Raw genomic sequence first — 18,720 nt, 5'->3', positions numbered from 1 at the left:
CAGCTTTTGTCAAGAAGCTTGGCTTTTATTACTCTTTTTTCATATTATTTCTAATAATGAAATGGATACATTATCTTTTAAAAAGTTGCAACTCTGTTATACTTCCTAATATATATGGTGGTTTTCTCACATGCTTCCTCTACTTCCATGTAATTTCAGTACTTGTTCATGAAGAACAAGTATAAGGAATCTGTAGATTGGGTCACCTTCTTGGACTCTATAGAAGTACATTCCTCCCACCTGTGAGAACTTTGGAATTCTTGGAAGGAGTTTAAATACACTCACTAAAGCAGACCAGACTTCTGTGGTCCATTTCTCTGTGGTTCAGCTCTAAAGTAAGATTATTTAGCTAAGCAGTGCAATAACATACATTAAAAAAAAACAAAAAAAAACCCTACCTTGAGGATATATAATAGAATTAATTTGTCAGTCTGGTAATTTCAGAAGAAATATTGCAAATTTTTGGAAGGATGAGAACACAGTGCTTTTAATTCTGTTTTGAACATAAAAATCAAAGGTTTGGATGATGATGTTCCTGGCTCTTCTGTTTGCAAAATCCACTTTAATTAGTGGCAGTTTTATAAAGGGAATGCCAGACATTATTTGCCATAGGGTGCTTTGGGAAAAATACAAACTGAACTATAGACGTATATATGTAATTTGGCTCAACAATAAAAATGAAGTCATGCAGTACCTTCTATCGAAATGTAAGTACTTTATAAATTCTAATCAAGCTACGAGAGACAACTACCTTATTTTACAAAGATTGTTTATTATTACTTGTGTTTAACAGCAGCTCTGACAGCCAAGGTAACCTTGTCAAGAATATAAAATAAGTAATATAAAAATAACCTATCTGTCCCTTTCCTGCCAGTGTTTCCACTTGCACCAGTAAAACATTTGCAAAGGTGATCAACGTTTTTGCCTTCTGTTAGCTGCAACTTATCATTTTACCGACGAGAACGTCCATGCAAAGCACTTCCAATTCCACGTCAACATCTTGGCACTGACATTACCCATATTGCCAGTAAATTTATCAGCTTACTTTTGGTTTAGGAAGTCAAAAAAAAAAAAAAGCTATTTGAACGGCTTAGCAGCAAACGTATTTTTCATCAAGTGCCTTGTGTTTAGACATTAATCGCTTAGGTATGTAGCCAGTGTTTCCATCCCTGTGCTTTCTCTGCCCGTGGTGTTAAACATTCATTTGAGATTGACTTCTGAGTGAACCTGGGTATCACGAAGGATGCAGCGGCGAAACCCAGGCTGAAAAACTTCTCAGAGAAGGGCAGAGCTCAGCCATCGCTCTCCACACCATCCTCTCATAGCTCGGCGCTGGCAGGGAGGGCGGGAGCGCCGCGGAGCCGGGAGACGCCGGGAGATCCCCGCCGGCGCCGAGCAGCGCTCCCGCAGCGCGCCCCGCCCCGCCGGACACCGGCCCGCCCCCGGCGCGCGCGCCCCGCGCCCCGCCCTCCCGGGAACCCCGCCCTGCGTGCGTCACCCGCGCCCTGCCCAATCAGCAGCCGCTGCTCCGGCGCGCCAAAGCTGCGAAGGGCGGGCGCGGGCCGGGGGTTCCCTCGGCCCCTCCCCGGTGCTCCCCCGCCACGTGACCGGGGCCGCGGCGCCGCGCCGGGGGCGATGCCCGGCGGGAAGGTACCGGCGGCGGGACGGGAGGAGAAGGGCCCGGCCGGGATGGTGGATGCTCCCCGGCCGCCCCGCAGGGCCGAGCCGTGGCGCTCCTCGCGGCGGTCTTGCCGTGCGCCCCGGCTGCCGGCCAGCCGCGCCTCGCGGCCCCGCTGCGAGGGGCGCGGCGGTGCCTGGTGGTGCTGGCGGCGGCGGAGCAGCAGCAGCAGCCGCTGCCGCGCTGTGCCCTCGCTGCCCTTTCTTATCCGGCTCCAAAGCTTGTGCTGGGACCCGCCACGCTGGATCCGGGGCGGGAGCAGGGCCCTTCCCCGCGCTCCTGGTGCGCGCGGTTGCGCAACACTGACAGTGAAAGCCACCGTGGCACGGCTGCACCGAGCGGAGCGCGGAGCGCGGCCTTCCTGCTTGGCCGTCGGGGAAAAAGTGCAGGGAGAGTAGAACTTGAGAGGAAAAGAGAATGGTGGGAATTGGCCAGGACTGTTACTGTTTTGAGCTTCGCTTCCTTGTCTGGGTGCCGAGGGAGGAGAAGCGCCCCGTGCTGTTTTTCTGTCCCTTTGGCAATTTGCTTGGTCCACTGATGTTCCTCGCAGAGGAGCAATTAGGATGTGCTGGCTCCGATTAGCCGTGCTTAGGCTAATATTGAGGTGCTACTGAAAGAGGAACTGCAAGTGTTGTTTGACATATAGAGCTGACAAATAGCGTTGACAAATGACAGATCTGGTTCCTAAAGAATTTTGTCTATACTGTTGTGCATGTTCAACAGCTGTTTAAATATAAGCACATTTAAAATAAATTTTAATGGAGGAAAATGTCAACAGCAAGCTTAAAAATACTCTACTATACTTCACATAAATTAACCTGTAAATTGACACTATACATGTTTTCTTCTGAAAGGTTTTACATTCTTTGCTAGTGAAAAAATGCGCACTTAACTGAAACAGTATTTAACCAACTCTTGTTGCAATATAATAGTAGCCTGTGATAATACTAATTCCTTTTGCTGACAAAGATAATGTTCCCTGATGAATGAAAACGTACTGATCAAGGGGCAATAGTTTACTTGCAGACTATTAATTAAATTGATTTAAAACCCATGCCAACCTGAGATGTAACAGAAACGTGTGATACTGTTATTGTATCCTAAACATTTTTGATAACTTAATTTTGAGTAAGCTTTTCTAAAATACTTCTGCTTTAACTGCTTTCATAGATCACAAATTTCTCTCTAGCTACTTGCCAGTAGTTGTTAATACAAAGTCTATTTCAATAGTATTCTTATTCCATGAGAGTTGTTTTTTTTTTTCAATGTAAGCATATAGTAATTTATACTCTTGCTTAAAAAGGGATGTATAGGTTAAAAAATCCTGACATTCAAATGTTAATCTTATATATGTCAGTGTAAGTAATTGAGAATAGTCTTTCATTTAGTGTAGTAAAAATCATGAGCACAAAGAAAAGTTTTGAAATAGTGTTTTAAAAATTTTGGTCTCACACATCAATAGCAATGAGAAAATTAAGATTTTAATTTGGTTTTAGTATTTCTTTAGTATGAGAGTAGAAGGGGGTATGGTACGGCAGGTTATCATTGCTGTCATTGACTGTGATTATACAGTATAGATTATTTTATGAAGGATTACAAATTGATGAGGATCTGTTACCACACATGTTCTTGTGAAACAGCTTTGAAAAATATGCATTCTGATTTTCATAGGAGTAAGAAAATAATCTTCACTGGAAAAGAAATGCCACTTGTATACGAGGTAGATAATATACTGGGGTCATGTGTTCCTGGAGCCACTTCCTGTGGTTTTTGAAGTAGCCCCAAAGGAGTGGGATTGTCTGAAGTGTAAAGGGCATGTAATGAGTAGCCTTTGAGCTTATGGTGCCAGTGACTTTATAGAATGTGTTTCTGGGTAACAAGTCTTGGGCGTAAGTAACCACACAGATTAGTTGAGTGGAGATGTTCTAGATAAGAACATCTATTTCAAAGTCAACTTCAACACCCTAGCACCATACTTGCAGCAGTCTGTTGTGTAATCACTATGCATTTTCAAAGTTTTTCTAGTTTGCCTCCCTTTTCCTCACACCTTTACCCATGTAGGCTGACTTACCTTTATCTCACTGGAAATAACTAAAGGAGTAATGAGGTAAGGTTGCTTGCCATGCCCTTTATGAGGAGGGTTTAGTCCTAATCCCATTAATGCCAACAGGAGTAACTCAGGTTTTTTTCACTCATTTAGGAGGAACTGCTCCAGAGACAAAATGCAATGCTTTTGGGAACAGAGGTCAAGGCAATTTCCATTATGAGGTAGCCATCCTAGCCATCCCCTTTTTAACTCAAAATTTCAGAGGTCATATTTTGGTTCTTGTCACCTTACACAATTTACAAGATTTTTTGTCTGACTCTGTTTTGTAATAAATCTTGATTGTGCTGTACGGCAGGTCTACATGCTCTAGCTCTTTTGAGCCTGATTCAGTGATTTTTTTTTTTTAATTCCAATACCATGTTTCTAGACACTTCATGCACTCCTTCAACAAATTACACAAGTTATTTTTTGTGTGCCCCATTTTTATTTCAGATTAAAATAAAAAGATGGTTAACCTTGTGACTCAAGATTAAAGAACTCAGTTGTTGCTGCATTTCTTTGGGAACAGCAAGCTTAATTATAAATATTAATTCCTGATAATTAAGTTTCTTAAAATGTTCATTTCTCTGCTGCCATGAAGCAGGCTGGAGCAGAAGCAAAGAGCCTTTAGAACTTGCCATTTCTGCATGCCAGCAGATGTATTCCTGTTACAGAAGTCCTAGGACACCACCCCTCTGTGCCAAATGGCTTTGCAGGGGAAGGGTGATAGTGCTGTCCCCAGCATTGGCATTGTTCCCACCATGTCTGAAGGCTAAGAGCCAAACAGAGGCCCTGCAGACTGCTCTCAGCTCTCTTGCATCTGCTCCCAGGCCCTCTCAGTAACTGTGGATTGAAGCTGAAGTTCCAGTTTCTTGAATTCACATCAAACATTTATATGGAGAGATTTAAATTGACAAGGAATTTGGGATGGGTTAATTTGCTCTAGGGTTTTTTTGGGGTTCTTTTTCCAGTTTTTTAAGATGATCTAGGATGTGGGAAATGGTGGCAAGGTATTTGTATTAAAGACACGGAACTCAAAGTCACTGCTGTCAGCATCAACAATCTTAAGTCCTTCTCTTTTGTTTCCTTCCAAGTGGAGTCTGCCAGAATTTGCAAAAGCTGAGAAATATCTCATGTACAGGGTGTATTTCTGTTCTTTCTTGGTTTGGGACTTCACGGACTGTTTTCAGGTTTTTCAGTGATTGTAGCGGCTATAAATTTCTTTGTGGTAGTAGCAGAAAATCTCAGATTCTCTTAAATCTGGGAAGCAGGATGCATGGTGAAAGAAAGAGCTAATTAACCAGAACTGTCCACAGTACTGGTGGTTCTTCAGGTTGTAATTAAGCTCCCACAGTGTCAAGCAGCTGCTGGACTGGTCCCACTGACAAGTGCTTCTTCCCAAGGAAGTTTTCTGTCAGTTTGGTTCATCATTGTTGTGTCTGCACGAGTCTGGCGAGTACCAAGTGCTCGGAAAGAAGGAGGGGAAGAGGGGACTCCAGTTGTTTTTGTTTTGTCAAGGAGTCACCTGTCCCGAGACAGCTCTTTAGTGCTGCTCTGAAAACCTGAGCCGCCCTGGTTTTAGTCAGGCTAAGGAAGTGCAGGGTTAAATAAAACCCTTCTGCTATTAAGTCATTAATTGTGAAAAATCTTCTTGCCTGTCGCAGCCATGACTGTCTAGTACACTGAATTTCAGTTGTTTTAAAGTCACTTCCAGTGCAACTTCAGATTGCACTCTAAATAGAAGTGAAACATAAACCTAGTTATTTGTTCTACTCAGTTTGCTTTTTTAACCTTGTCGCCTGTAAGCACGTCCTTTCTATTTGCACCCTAACCCTTCTTATTTAGGGAGAGGGAGTTAACATGTAGCCTTTATCCTGCTGATTTTTATATGGTGTCCCCTTCCCAAATCTTGGCAATTGTGCAGCAGTGGCTGTGTATCTACTGCCACATTCTGCTGTTCATCCTCTGCCTCTTATGTCATGCTCTTTCTTTCCTGTGTTGGTATTGGACAGAGAAATTGAGGTTGCTGTCTGTCAGGAAATGTCATGATTTTAAGAGTAACATGAATGAGAAGCTTAACAGAGGTTGACTCCCTAGTTCTATGTTTATTAAACTTGCTAACAATTGAAGTATATTACAAAGCCTGTTTCATGCAACTCTTTGTGCATGCAATGATGTGCATTTATTTTCACTTATTTGCAACCATTTCTGCTTTTAACTGATCATGAGAAGTGGTGTCCTGTATACCTGCTTGCAAGCTATGGTGCTGCTGTTGGCACAGACATGTTCCTCAAACCTGCAGCATCCCATTCAAGAGATAAGCTTTAGAGGAACCGTATTTGATACTGTAAGTCTTTCTCTGTAATATGTATCTCACAAAATCTTCTAGAAGCTACAAAACCAGGCATATAACCAGGACTCCCAGTACTGACTAAGGTTAAAAACCATCAGAAGCACTTGCCAAGAGGACAGCCCAATGCAGAGGTTCCTGTCTAAGCACTCTGGAAATCGAGGCTTGGGCCAGCATCTTCACTGAGAGGGAAGCAGCATTTAAATTCTCTGGGATGTAATGTTAGCCTTTCTTGTTAAACTGCTGTAGTCTCCTTACCTGACATCGTGTCCTTACCAAAGCGCTGTTAGTTCTGGATTTAATACCACATCAGATTCAAGACTGTACCTTTCATATATCTGTGGGAGTAGTTAAGGGGACAGTTTGACTTCGATGATGAGTAGATGCTTTGAGGTGTACATACCCCTGGCAGTTTTAGAAGAGGCTCTTAGCAGGGCCAGTTATCATCAGTGGAAACTGCAAAGTGCATTTGTTTTGCTCTGTCTTCTTGCCATGCACAGCAGCACTATGTGTCAGGAGGGGTGAAGTAAGATACTGCTCACTGTACGCATTTGGAAACTGCTGGTTTCATTCTCAAGACCACTGAAAAAACCCTATGGAAAATAAATATGCATATTTATTCTGTGATTCCACTTTCTGGGTTTTTTTTGGGGTTTTTTTTGTGCATATGTTTGATATGTATGTTATAGTCCTGATTGACCAGCCTGGCAGAAAGTGTGTGTGCTGATTAACTTAACTCTGGAGGAATAATTTATAGGTAGGCACTGTAGTTGCTTGAAAGGAAGTATATCAGAGGAAGACAGATGTAGTTATATGATACAGTCAGTGCTTTCTAAGATAAATTTCAGTAGCAGAGTAGGATAAGATGTTTATCATGCTCAAGTTCAATTTCTATGTGTAAAGTGGTGTTGAATCTGAGAGAGCTTTGGATGTGATAACAGGCAATTCTGTCATCTTCAGCTATTTTCAGATGTTACAATCTCTTGCATGAAATTAGCACTGGATGCTAATCAGCATCCTGTCTTGTAAGGGGAGGCAATGTTTTTGGTGCGGAAATGGTTGTGAAAATAAGTGTAATTCTTACAGCTGAAAGAGCCTGGGGTGTTTTTTTTTTTTTTTTTTTTTTTTTTTTGTTGGTTAGTTATTTTTAATGGTGAGCTGTATAGTGGTACCTAGTGTGACCTCCTGCATAAACAAAATTAAAGCACGTTAAATATGACTTTGAAGGCATTACTTAGTTACAGTGAATTTAGTGAGTTGCTCCTCACTAATATAATATTTTCTGCTTCACTGAGCAGCTATCAGGTACCATGAGATGAAACTTAGATCAACAGAAAGTGTACTTATCAAAAATTTAATTTACCCCTGACACTGGTGGTGCTGTTATTATTTTGTGCTGCATAAAAAATGCTTGCAAATGTTTGAGACTTTTTTTTTCCTGAGCTCATCAGAAATTGGAATTTGTTTGTAAACATTCAGAAAATACTAGGGGCAATCTAGAGTGAATAAATTTAACTTGAAATTGATTGTCTACACTGTTTGAATGGGTTTGTTTTTACTTTCTCTAGCGGAAGAGACTTTGGAATGCAGAACGCACACCATTCCCAGATGAGACACCCCTAGGTCTGAAAAAATCAAATGTCAGGACATCAGTGTCTGCTACTTCGATTTCCAATGCGTGGCTTAGGTGTGGGGATGGTTTTGAGAGCACTTCAGTGCTGGAGGTAAAATGCTGCCTTAGTGGTGTAACAAAGAGATGCAAACTGACAGTGAATTTCCATGCTCGAGTGAATAATAAGATGTTGCCTTTTCTTTTGGTGTTGTTTCCAAACTAACAGCATGTTGTTGCAACTGTCAAAATAGACAGGAAAATGGAAAGCACAGTTACACAAGGACATTGTCTTAACTTGTTAGTGTAACTTGCAGAGCATATGTTAATATGTTGTGTGCTAGATAGCATTTATCACTTAGAAAATTTCAATAATACACTGAAAGATGCAAAAGTAATTTGACTTTTGGGATGGAATGCTACATTTCCTAAAAGATGTGGAACAAAAATGCAACACAGTTTGCATCTGAAGATTTTTTGCTAGACCTAAATAGTGTGTTTGTAATAGTGAATTGAGTGTAGAAAATCCTGCTTGATCAGCCAGATCTGAATGAAAAGTATTTTGTGCTGATCCAAGCTGCTTTTCTGTTTGTTCTTCTGGTACTGAGCAGTCACAGTGTTGCATATCTTATGGGATTTAGTAAAGGCAGAGACAGGGCAACCAAGTAATTATTTCTGTAACTTTTCAAGAGGACACATGCTTTATCAAGCATGTTGTTTCTGCCCACTTTTGACATTTTAGTGCTGAAAAGACTGGCTCCTATTCTTCTCAAGGTCACATGTGATTTCTGTCATAGTCACCAAAATTTTGTATTTTCATAATCCATGAAAATTCAGATTTTATTCTCATGTTTAGTACCTCATTATATTACAGTCTTTTAAAATTTTTATATTTAATTTGAAATTGTTCTCCTACACTTTGGTAGGTGAGTAACAACAGCTTTGACTATATTGATTCATGTTAAAATTATTTTTAATGTCTTAGTGATTAAATCTCTCTCTTTAATATCGTCCCAGAGGCCTTCTAATAAGAAATCCAGGATTAAGAAGCATCTTGGACCGCTGTTAACATCTGCTGAAAGTGCTTCTAGTATGTTTTGATTATCTCAAACTATTGTTTGATTTCAGACTGTTGTTACTTTATTTTTTCCTGTATTGGGGTAGAAGTTGGTTCAAAATACTGGTTGCTTGCTTCTTCTGTTGCTGTAATTAGAAGCTAATTTTGGTAAGACACACAGCCTCTTGCTGTTGTGGTGGGGCTCATCATTCACCCATAGTGCCAGAAATTTATTCTGCAAAGCTGCAGGCACTCAGCTACTGCTTTTGAAAGGTGAAAGAAGCATCACTAACGCTGTATATGGAGTGTATTATAAAAGGGATGGGATATTTAAATGCTTCACATTTTATTAGGAGGAAATGAAAAATAGCCCTTAGCTGTATAGATTGAAAGTGAGATTATTTTGTCATCTTCTAGACAGACAAGCAGGCATGAGAGAGCACATATTTTGTAAATATGAGCAATAGGTAGAAAATCAGAGTTTTGTCAACCTCTTGCTTTTACAGTATGCCCTTGACTTGCTTAATATTGGCATTAAAAAAAGAACCCTAGTCAGAATAAAGAGGAGATTTTACTGACTTTTTCTAGTTCTTTCCTTTTGTTTTTTTGAGCCCAGAGGAAAGGAAAGAAAGAGAGGATGGTGTTTTCAGTCTCTATTTCTGCTTGCTCCAGCAGCTGTGCTGCTTCTGTTGGATGCAAGTAGGTGACCTACTGGGCATTTTGGTTTTTTTGCCTTTTGCAGTTCTGTCTTTTCTAGATTTTGAAGAAGAACCTCTCTATGTTGCAGGAGGAGATGTTTTTATCTTCTGGGCCCTTCTGCCTAATTCCAAACCCCCAGTAATTATCTAAATTCCCATTTACTTATAACATTTTAGAAGTGGTAGGAAGTGGAAAATTCTGCCTTCCAAGTTCTGTATGCTCCATGCTAAGCATGAATCCTTTTCTCCTTGCTTTTGTGATTAAAAATAATGCAGAAAGTTATTTTGAATTAAAATGGCTTACTTCAAAAACACACCAGCTTTTCTTTTCAACACCTTAGAAGTTTTTGGGTTTTTTTTTCCTCTCAGGAGAAAACTGAAGAATAATCTCTACTGGTGGAATACTATTATTCCTTTGTTACTTGTTGGATAAAGTCAGAGAGCTCCCAAACCCAGACTTCTAAGGACAGTCTTTCTTTAAACCAGTCAGCATTTTACAAGGGTACATGCGGGGGAGTGGAGGAGTGTTAGGACTGTGTGTAGGGGGAATTAAATGTCAGACAGTCCTGACTTTTCCTCACACTGCTGAAGGACACAGTGGTAGCCCCATTGTCTAAAATGAAGTATTAGCATTTATTGTGGAGAATTAAACCGAAAATAATGCATTTATGAATAAGAAATACACGTGAGTTAATGCTTCAGTATTAATCTCTGATGCCTAGTAACAATTTATAATTTTGCCCATTAAAAATAGTACAGTTTAATTTTCAATACTTTTAAATTTAACAAAACTGTGTTTCTGCAACTATCTAACACTTCGCAATGCTTTTTCATAGGAGCTGTTGCTGCTGAAAGCTCTAAGGAAGCTGAGGACATAATATGGACCTCTAGTGGCAGTGATTTTTCAGATGATGGAAATAAATTGATTCCAAGGTTACACAGCAAAAAAAGTGATGCTTCCAAAACAAAGGAATCGCCTAGCAGACATGATTTATTGTTAGAGGACAGAATTAGTGAAGGTAAGTTCAAATGCAAGATTTAACAATAAACCTTGTCCATTTCAGGTGCTGTAATGAAATATTCTTGAGCTCATTCTGACAAAATGACATTTTCCATTCCTATTTTGGTTAGATCAGTTGGAGGGGTTTGGTTTGGTTTTTTTTTGTCATAAAGCTCATCTGGGTATAGAGTAAGCTCTTAGTAGAAATTATGTACAAAAACTTTAAACCTTAGAGTAAAGGAGAACAGTTGTCTGCATCTACTGACTAGATATGGCAGGCTTTGCTGCTGCAGATAGCACCATCTTCTGTGCCATGCATTTTTGTTTCAGAACATGGTCTTCCTTGCTTCCCCTGTTAGCTGCACTATGTGAACAGCCATGAGTTAGGTTCTTAGAACTTCCTTTCTAATTCATGAACCAGGAAATGACACAGGGGAGAGAAACTGATTAAAAAGTGCAGCTGAAGACAGAAAAATTATATGCTCTACTATAGAAGAGTTAATTGGGATAATGTATAAGTTGCATTAGAACTTGTTAGGAAGTCTTTACAATATAAAATAAGTTAGGTTGACTTTGTTAACCTAACCTGTTAACTTTGTTACTTCAGCTAGATCTGAAATATTACAGTTAGATTGGATCCTGGATGTCTGGCTGAGCAAATAGGTTGACTGATGACTTTTTGTTCCACGTGAAATATGAACTGCTGAAATATGCTCCTTAGGTTTAAAACAAAAATTCAAAATCTTCCTTCTTTCATCTATATAACTCTAACTGACATATCTGATGGCTATCTTTTGTAATTCCTAGTAATTTTCCGCTTTTCATAAAGGAAGGACTGTTCATTTTCTGAACTGCAATGTGCTGCTGAATAGGAATTTTCTAACCTACCATTAATATCATTCACTTGTCCCCTGCAAGTATATCCTGCAGGCTTTAATTTTCCTCTTTTTTTTTTTTGGTAAGAGACAACACACAGACATATTTTTATGCTTATGAGATAGCAAAACTTGGTTGCTCTGTGTTATTGAAGAAATCCTGATGTGTTATGTATCTGCTTGAAGTCCAATAATTGTCATGTTTTTCTTCTCAACCCAAAAATATCTTGAAAGCAGTGGGCAGTAAAAAACTGTAATTTCCATGTTTTTTTGAAGTAACCATCATATGCACTAATTTTAGCATTGTATCTTGTGTGCCTCTGTGTGTGTGTGCATATATAGGTACAGTTGTAGGTGTGGTGATGGTAGGGAAAAGGTATTTTTTAAAGAGATGTTCCAAGTTCACTTTGAATGTCAGTACTTCAGTGTGACAAGATAAAATGGATTCTTTTTGTATTTATCAAGGAATTTATTCTGTTGACACAAGTTGCATGCAACTTATCACACAGCTTCAAATGAAACCTCTTTACACTACCTGGTTGCTGGTGTCTGTGTTTAAAATTTCTGATTAATCTTCCTCATAGTCAAAAACAGAAATACATCTGTATGTGTAAAAGGAGGCAGCACTATAGCTGTGTGTTTTTCTGGGTGACTTCAGAGTCTGAAAGGTCAATGTAGAAACTAGTATTTAGATTACAGTGGCACTGCCAAGTACAGAAGGTACTGCCACAGTTCCATGGATACGTACAGATGCCTGGAGCATGGTGCAGTGCCTTCTTTCTCTGCTGCCTTTCCCCTGTACATGACTATTCCAGTGTTAGAAAGATGACATTTACAAAAGCAAAAAAAGCAACCCCCTAAAAATCTTTTATCTCTTCTCCTTTGAACATGCTCATTTATGCAAAACACATTGAAATTATCTTTTTCAGTACCTTGTGGCATTTGGACCTAAAGGATTGTGAGGGTGTTACTGCAGCTCAGGTTTCCATGCCCTTCAGTAGATCCTTGGGGTTACTAATAGACTTTTGGAGTTGCATTAAATACCACATGGTCCTGAGAATGGTGGAAAAACTTTCTGCATTTCTGTGTGCATCTGTTTGTTTATTGACATTTCATTGTGGATTTGTCTGGGGCTTTTTTTGTTGTTTTTTTTACCTCCATCTTTTCTTATTCCTATTTCTATTAATTTGTCCTCAACAATTCACCCTTTGCTTAAAGATTTGATTTGCAGACCTGTATATTTAGGCATAGAGTTCTAGGAGGTGACCATTTCAACTAGCTTTTTTGTTCCACTGTGAGGGTTACTGCTAATAGCAGATATTAGTTAACATTGTTTAAGGTATGTGCTTAGAACAGTGAATTCTGAACAAGTTCACATGGCAAATCCAATGCAGCTGGGCAAAAAGGCCCCTAACCGTGGAAAAATTAATAATAACTAAAGACAACACCCTACCTACCTGTGCCATTAAATGTACTGCCTCTCTGCATACAGTACTTAGAAATCTTTTTTTTTGTATGTATGTGATTTTTATCCTTCCTCACAGAACATTTTCGCCTAGTAGGATTTAGCCTTTATGAGACACAAAATACTTAAACATAAAGATCAGGTACATAGGTAAAAAATAATTTTGAAATTCGTCCCCCAAGTTCAGGATAGCTGTAGTATTACTCTGACTTTGTGCTTATAATAGATGGTGATTAAGAAAAACTTTTTACCAATCTTCTATTTTAGATGAATTGGAGCTTATTGACTGGGAGAAGGATACCGATTCCACTGATCAGTGTGACGGGTCAGAAAAAAAGGACAGCTCAGTAGAAATATCAGACTCAGACTCTTGCACAAATACTAATTCTCTGCCTGTCAAAGAGGAGAGTGATGAGCTTTGTAAGGTGAGAAACTGTTCCAAGTTTAAGGAAAAAAGCTGCTGCTATAATTATGGAATGTATTTGTTTGCATTTGCATTGGGGCAGTGTGGGGATTTTGCTTACCTTATCTTTTCAGAAGGAATTCTGTACAAAAGAATTTCAAGGCATTTTCTTTGACTGCCAAACCTCAAAACCAAGCAGTGCCCCTCACACAGAGCTTGGTAGTGTGGTCACTGGATCACTGGGTGACTGAGGTGGGAAGGCACCTCTGGAGAGTGCCTAGTCAAACCCCTCTACTCACATCTGGGCAGCTGAACCTGGCTGTTCAGGGCTGTGTCGGGATTTGTTTTGAGTACTTCCAAGAGAAGACACTCCACAACTTCTCTGGGCAACATGTGCCAGTGCTTGGTTACCCTTGCAGTGAAGCAGCTTGGGTATTAAATATTAAAATTGAATTTCTTGTATGTCAATGTGTGTGCAAAAAGTCATCAGGTGAGTGAGTTTCTCACCAGAGATAATCATCTGGGCTTTGTACAGTCCCTGGCTGCTTGTGACCAGTTGGTGCCCTAATTTCCTGTAGTGTGGTGGGTGAGAGACCATTTCCTATTTATCTTTAGTACTTTGAGACTGCGACTATCTAAAAACCCAGGTGTTGGGAATAGAGCATGATGGAATAAAGGATTACATGAAGGACTCCCTTTTCATTGATGAGGGTTGCAGAGCTCCAGAAAGGGAAAGCAGTGAGAATGGAATATTACTGGCTAAGATATGGTGGCTTTTTTTTTTTTTTTTTACTGCAGAAAATGTAATTTTATTTCTAAAAAAGCGTTCTGTGTCAACTATAGATGTTTATTTAGTATCTTAAAATGAACTGACCTGTGTGAAAAGACACGTGATGATGGTACCATAGGCCAGAGTAACATTTGAAATGGGCTGCGCAGGGCCACTGTCCCTGGAGGTGTTCAAACAAAGCCTGGACGTGGCGCTTAGTGCCGTGGTCTGGTTGACGTGGTGTTTGTTCAGCGGCTGGATTCGATGATCTCAGAGGTCTTTTCCGACATAACTCTGTGATTTGCCTTCTCCGGGGCTGGTGCCGCCGGGAGCCCGGCGCTCCCCGGCGTGCGGCGGAGCTCCGGCCGGGCCGGGCAGCGACCCCGGCGGGCAGCGCTGCCGGCCCGGCCCGGCAGAGGGCGCCGCAGGCCCGGGAACCTCGGCCCGCGGGCCGGGCTGTCAGCGAGGCGGATTAGAGCCTCATTGCAGCTCGTTTATGGATCGATTCTGTATTAAAATGCTGGCGAGTGAGTGTGACAGGGGGTCCTGCTCGCACAGGAGAGAACACAGCCTCCCGTTTCCCAGGAATGAGCCCCATGGCGGAGTGCTGCTGCCTTGCTGGGGCCAGGGGCTCTGTCCGTGGCCCCTCACTACAAGAAGGACATTGAGGGGCTGGAGCGAGTCCAGGGAAGGGTCTGGAGCACCAGTGTGATGCGGAGCGGCTGAGAGAGCAGGGGGTGTTCGCTCTGAGGATCGTGGACATCTCGTCTCTCTCTACAACCACCTGAAAGGAGGCTGTAGCCAGGTGGGGTCAGACTACTGCCAGGCTATACGCGAGGGGACAAAAGAAATTAGCCTCCAGCTGTGCCAAGGGAGGCTCAGGTTGCACACCAGGAAGAATTTATTCACAGAAAGAGTGATCAGATGTTGGAAGGGACTGCCCAGGAAGGTGGTAGAGTCAACATCGCTGAAGGTGTTTGAGGAAAAACTGGATACGGCATTTAGTGCCATGGTCTAGTTGAACATGGTGTTTGGTCGTAGGTTGGACAATGATCTTGGAGTCTTTTCCAACCTAATTGATTCTGTGAAGCAGTGGGTCTGGCTGTGGCAACATGTGTGACCTGGCACTAGTCAGGCTTTTGTGAGTGTCAGTCCCACTCTAGCATCTGTAGCTCAGAGTTCAGCAAGTTTTGAAGAACTTATTTTATATAGCCTTTGGGCTGCAGCATCAGAAGAGGCTTCATGGTCTGCATAAAGCTGTGAAAACAAAATTGAGATTTATGCAAGTGGTAAAAGTTGTCCTGTTTTTATTACACCAGCATGACTTATCCGAGTGTACATGGAAAGCTGGATAAATGTTATGAGACACGTTCGTGTTAATGACGCTCATGAGAGGGTTCTTTGGGATGCAACCATACTGTAATAAAAAGTTTTTAAATCTAACCAGAGTAGTTATGCTAGTACAAAAGATGTGGGTACGTTGAGAAACTGAGATTGTCCCTACAGATTTCCTCTTCCCCCATCGCAGCTGGAGTGCCACACTGTGGGAATTTTGCTGGGTGGTCACCCTCACCAGAAAACTCTCTTCTGGGAATTCAGTGTATGCTGGAGGGTAAATCCCCAGTGATTTCTCTGCCTGCTGCAGTCTTTGTTTTACTTTACTTGGGATATGCTGTTTTCCAAGGAAAAAACTACAGGCAAGCCGAGATGTTTCCAAGAGAGAATAGAAAAGTACTATTCACTATAGGAGGTCATTTGCTGTATGAGTATTCTTTAAAAAGGCCTGTTAATTTTGTGGCCTAGTTCATGGTGAGGGAAGGGGAAAAAAAGCCAAATGTTGATATATCATCATTTTTGTGGTATTTACTAAATATCTAGAATCTAATGGAATATGTGGATAATCAAAAGACCATGAAATTTCTTTTACGCCACTTCAAAATACGCCAAATACCAAGAGATTCTGGAGGTTTAGGATTACTGCCAAAATATCTTTATGGTAGTATTTACTTTTGGTACGAGTGTATTATGTTTCTACTGGGAAATCTCTTCCCCAACTCCCTTATATACTAATATACCTAATTTAAAAATTACTTCTATTCAATGATATTAACTGCATAGAAAAGCTTCATGCATTGTTTTGGTTGGAAGATAAGACTCTTGCTTATCTCTAGGCTGTAAAGCTGCAGTCACGACTCAGTTTATGTTCCAAGTCCCTGTGCTGTGTCATTCCCATCAGCTATCCACTTCTGATGTGTAAAGCTGCTTGATAGAGGATAATGAGGAAGGCAAGTTGAAGCTGGCCTTGTGGTAACAGCTAATTTTTGTCTTCAGAATTTTTGAAGGAAACATGTGCAAGATATGACAGGACCATGCTTTACTTTCCTTTAGCTATTTTTAGGGGATGAGAGAGTTATTTTATGTTAGCTTTCATTTGACCTATAAGTGGTTGAATTTTTGCTTAAGATGATGCAGGACTAAGATCTGACAAGGTGACCCCAGATGTTTCTATTTTTACAGTTCCTGGATTTCCAGTTACCGGTGGTGGATACCTAGGGGAACTTTTCTTGGAGAACATGGTATTAAAATAAAGATTAACCATTAATGTTAGTTTTTCAGCATACATGTTTTCCAAAAGAGTGCCATGTAATCACTTCAAAATTGAAAAACTCCCTATTTTTATGCACTGGTAGTGACTACTTTTTGCCAAACTTGTCTTGTGAGCTGGAGTTCCATATTTTAGCTGCTCATCTATGAATTATTTTAAACTTACAAAAATATAAATGCTAGGAATTAAATGAAAATGTGTGCTCCTATAGCTAAATTCCTCTCACCTTCCACATTACCTCTGAAACTGGGAGCTTTCTCTGGCTCTTGCACCAAGTGGCATCATCTTTCCCACTTCAACCCTTCTTCAAAACACTTAATCCCTTAAAGTAGGTCAGCATTTGTATGGAGTATATAATTTTGGTATCTTACAAGAGTATGGTCTTCTCTTTGTGCCCTTTCTGGTAAATCCACTTTATCAGTTTCTGATGGGTACCCAGATTTACTTGCTTGACATGGGAAGCAAATGAGGTTTATCCCAGAATGGTTTGAGGAATTAGTCTTATGTATTTGCTATGTAGCATAAATAAAGCTTAACTGGTTACTTTTTATATGCACAGCACACTCATAAGTGCAGTTGACACTTTCCTGCTGATCTTCTGGTTTGGGTGCAAATTTATCAAAATGTCACATGGTTAAGAGCTTGTTCCCTTTGAATCTTAGAACCATATAATGGTTTGGCTTGGAAGAAAAATTAAAGATCATCCAGTTTCAAACCCCTGATATAGGCATAACAACCTTTCACTAGACCAGGTTGCTCAAAGCTCCATCCAGCCTGGCCTTGAACACTTCCAGAGGTGGTACACCCACAACTTCTCTAGGTAACTTTTTCCAGTGTCTCACCACCATCACAGTAAAGTTTTTCTCCCTAATATCTAATCTATAGGTGCCCTGATTCAATTTAAAGCCATTCCCCCTTGCCCTATTGCTACAAGACCTTGTAAGAAGTCCCTTTCCAGCTCTCTCATAGGCATCGGGTAGGGACTGGAATACATAGAGAGTGGTAATATCCCCAAACTATTATGCTGAATGAAGGCAGACAGCTGAAAAGGAGATTTTCCATGTATTATGTGTTTCAAAACTCTTTAATAAATCCCTGCCACATTCTCAGCCTTCTATTGTGCTGCAATCTGTGTGCCCTGAGAGCGGATGGTCTGATGTGATACTGAATAATGTACAAAAACTATTTTAATGTTGTGCAAAAGGTTTATTTTGGGGTTTTCCCTGTGTGAAGAATACATTATTTTAGAAGTCCTTCCTGCATGGATATCTGTAGGTCTGTGTCTTTTACTTGAGGCTTTCTGATCTTTCAAATGAAGGTTAATTCAGTTGTTTAGTTTGTGGATTCATTAGTCTAAACCTGGCTCTTAAAGAAAAAGCCCTCAAAACAAATTCTGTCTTTCTGTGGCATTACACTGGGGGAATTCAATATATTTCATGAAATTCTGAAGAGGTCACTTAAAAGATGATCAGGCCAAGATTTGCTGTTATTTCTGGACTTGCTTTTGTGTCCTGACTTTCTTGATCCATTACAATGGTAATTATAACTAACATTGGCTTGGTAATTAGAAATGAGTCTAGAACTATTGTTGTGTAACAGAATTTAAAGCAGGTTATCTCAAGGCAGGGAATCATTATTATGGCAAATGGAATTTGTGTCATCCTGTCAGACTGATGACTTGACATGGATAAAGGGTGATGATATGACTGTGTTATTGCAAGCACTTAATTTTGTCAGTTCACTACTGAAGGAAGTGTATTAAAGTATATACAAAATACTCACAAGCTTCCAATTTTTTCTAAATGGAATTTTTTCTAAATTCTAATTTACGGAATAATTCAGGTTGGAAATAATTTCCAGATTTCTCCAGTTCAAACTTCATAAGACAGTCTCAGATGTAAGGTCAGACCAGGTTAGGGCTTTATCTAGTTGGATCCTCGAAAACTTGAATGATGAAGACAGCATAACCTATCTGGGCAGCATCCTTCTCCCTTCCCTGTCTTTCTCTTCCTTGTCTTTCCAAAACCAGGAACCTTGTATTTCTGGGTAGAAGTGGGGTCTTCAGCTGGGCCTTTTAGGCAAGACCTACAGGTCAGCAGATTGCAAGTAGGTAGTGGTACAGAAA

The 18,720-nt window shown here is 40.5% G+C and overlaps 1 protein-coding gene across 1 annotated transcript in view; it reads left to right on the top strand.

The window, feature by feature from the left end:
* The first annotated feature begins 1,555 nt into the window (after positions 1-1,555).
* SPIDR (scaffold protein involved in DNA repair) overlaps positions 1,556-18,720 on the top strand; it is a 193,701-nt gene continuing 176,536 nt past the window's right edge. Inside the window, exons 1-5 of the mRNA XM_031504029.2 lie at positions 1,556-1,650; positions 7,683-7,838; positions 8,741-8,813; positions 10,315-10,497; positions 13,086-13,243. Of these exons, the coding sequence (XP_031359889.2) occupies positions 1,636-1,650; positions 7,683-7,838; positions 8,741-8,813; positions 10,315-10,497; positions 13,086-13,243 (585 nt within the window). The 5' untranslated portion in view covers positions 1,556-1,635. The remainder of the gene's footprint in view (positions 1,651-7,682; positions 7,839-8,740; positions 8,814-10,314; positions 10,498-13,085; positions 13,244-18,720) is intronic.

This window comes from Lonchura striata, chromosome 1 (assembly GCF_046129695.1).
Source record: "Lonchura striata isolate bLonStr1 chromosome 1, bLonStr1.mat, whole genome shotgun sequence".
Classification (NCBI taxonomy): Eukaryota; Metazoa; Chordata; class Aves; order Passeriformes; family Estrildidae; genus Lonchura; species Lonchura striata.
This window is presented reverse-complemented; position numbering and strand designations above follow the sequence as displayed.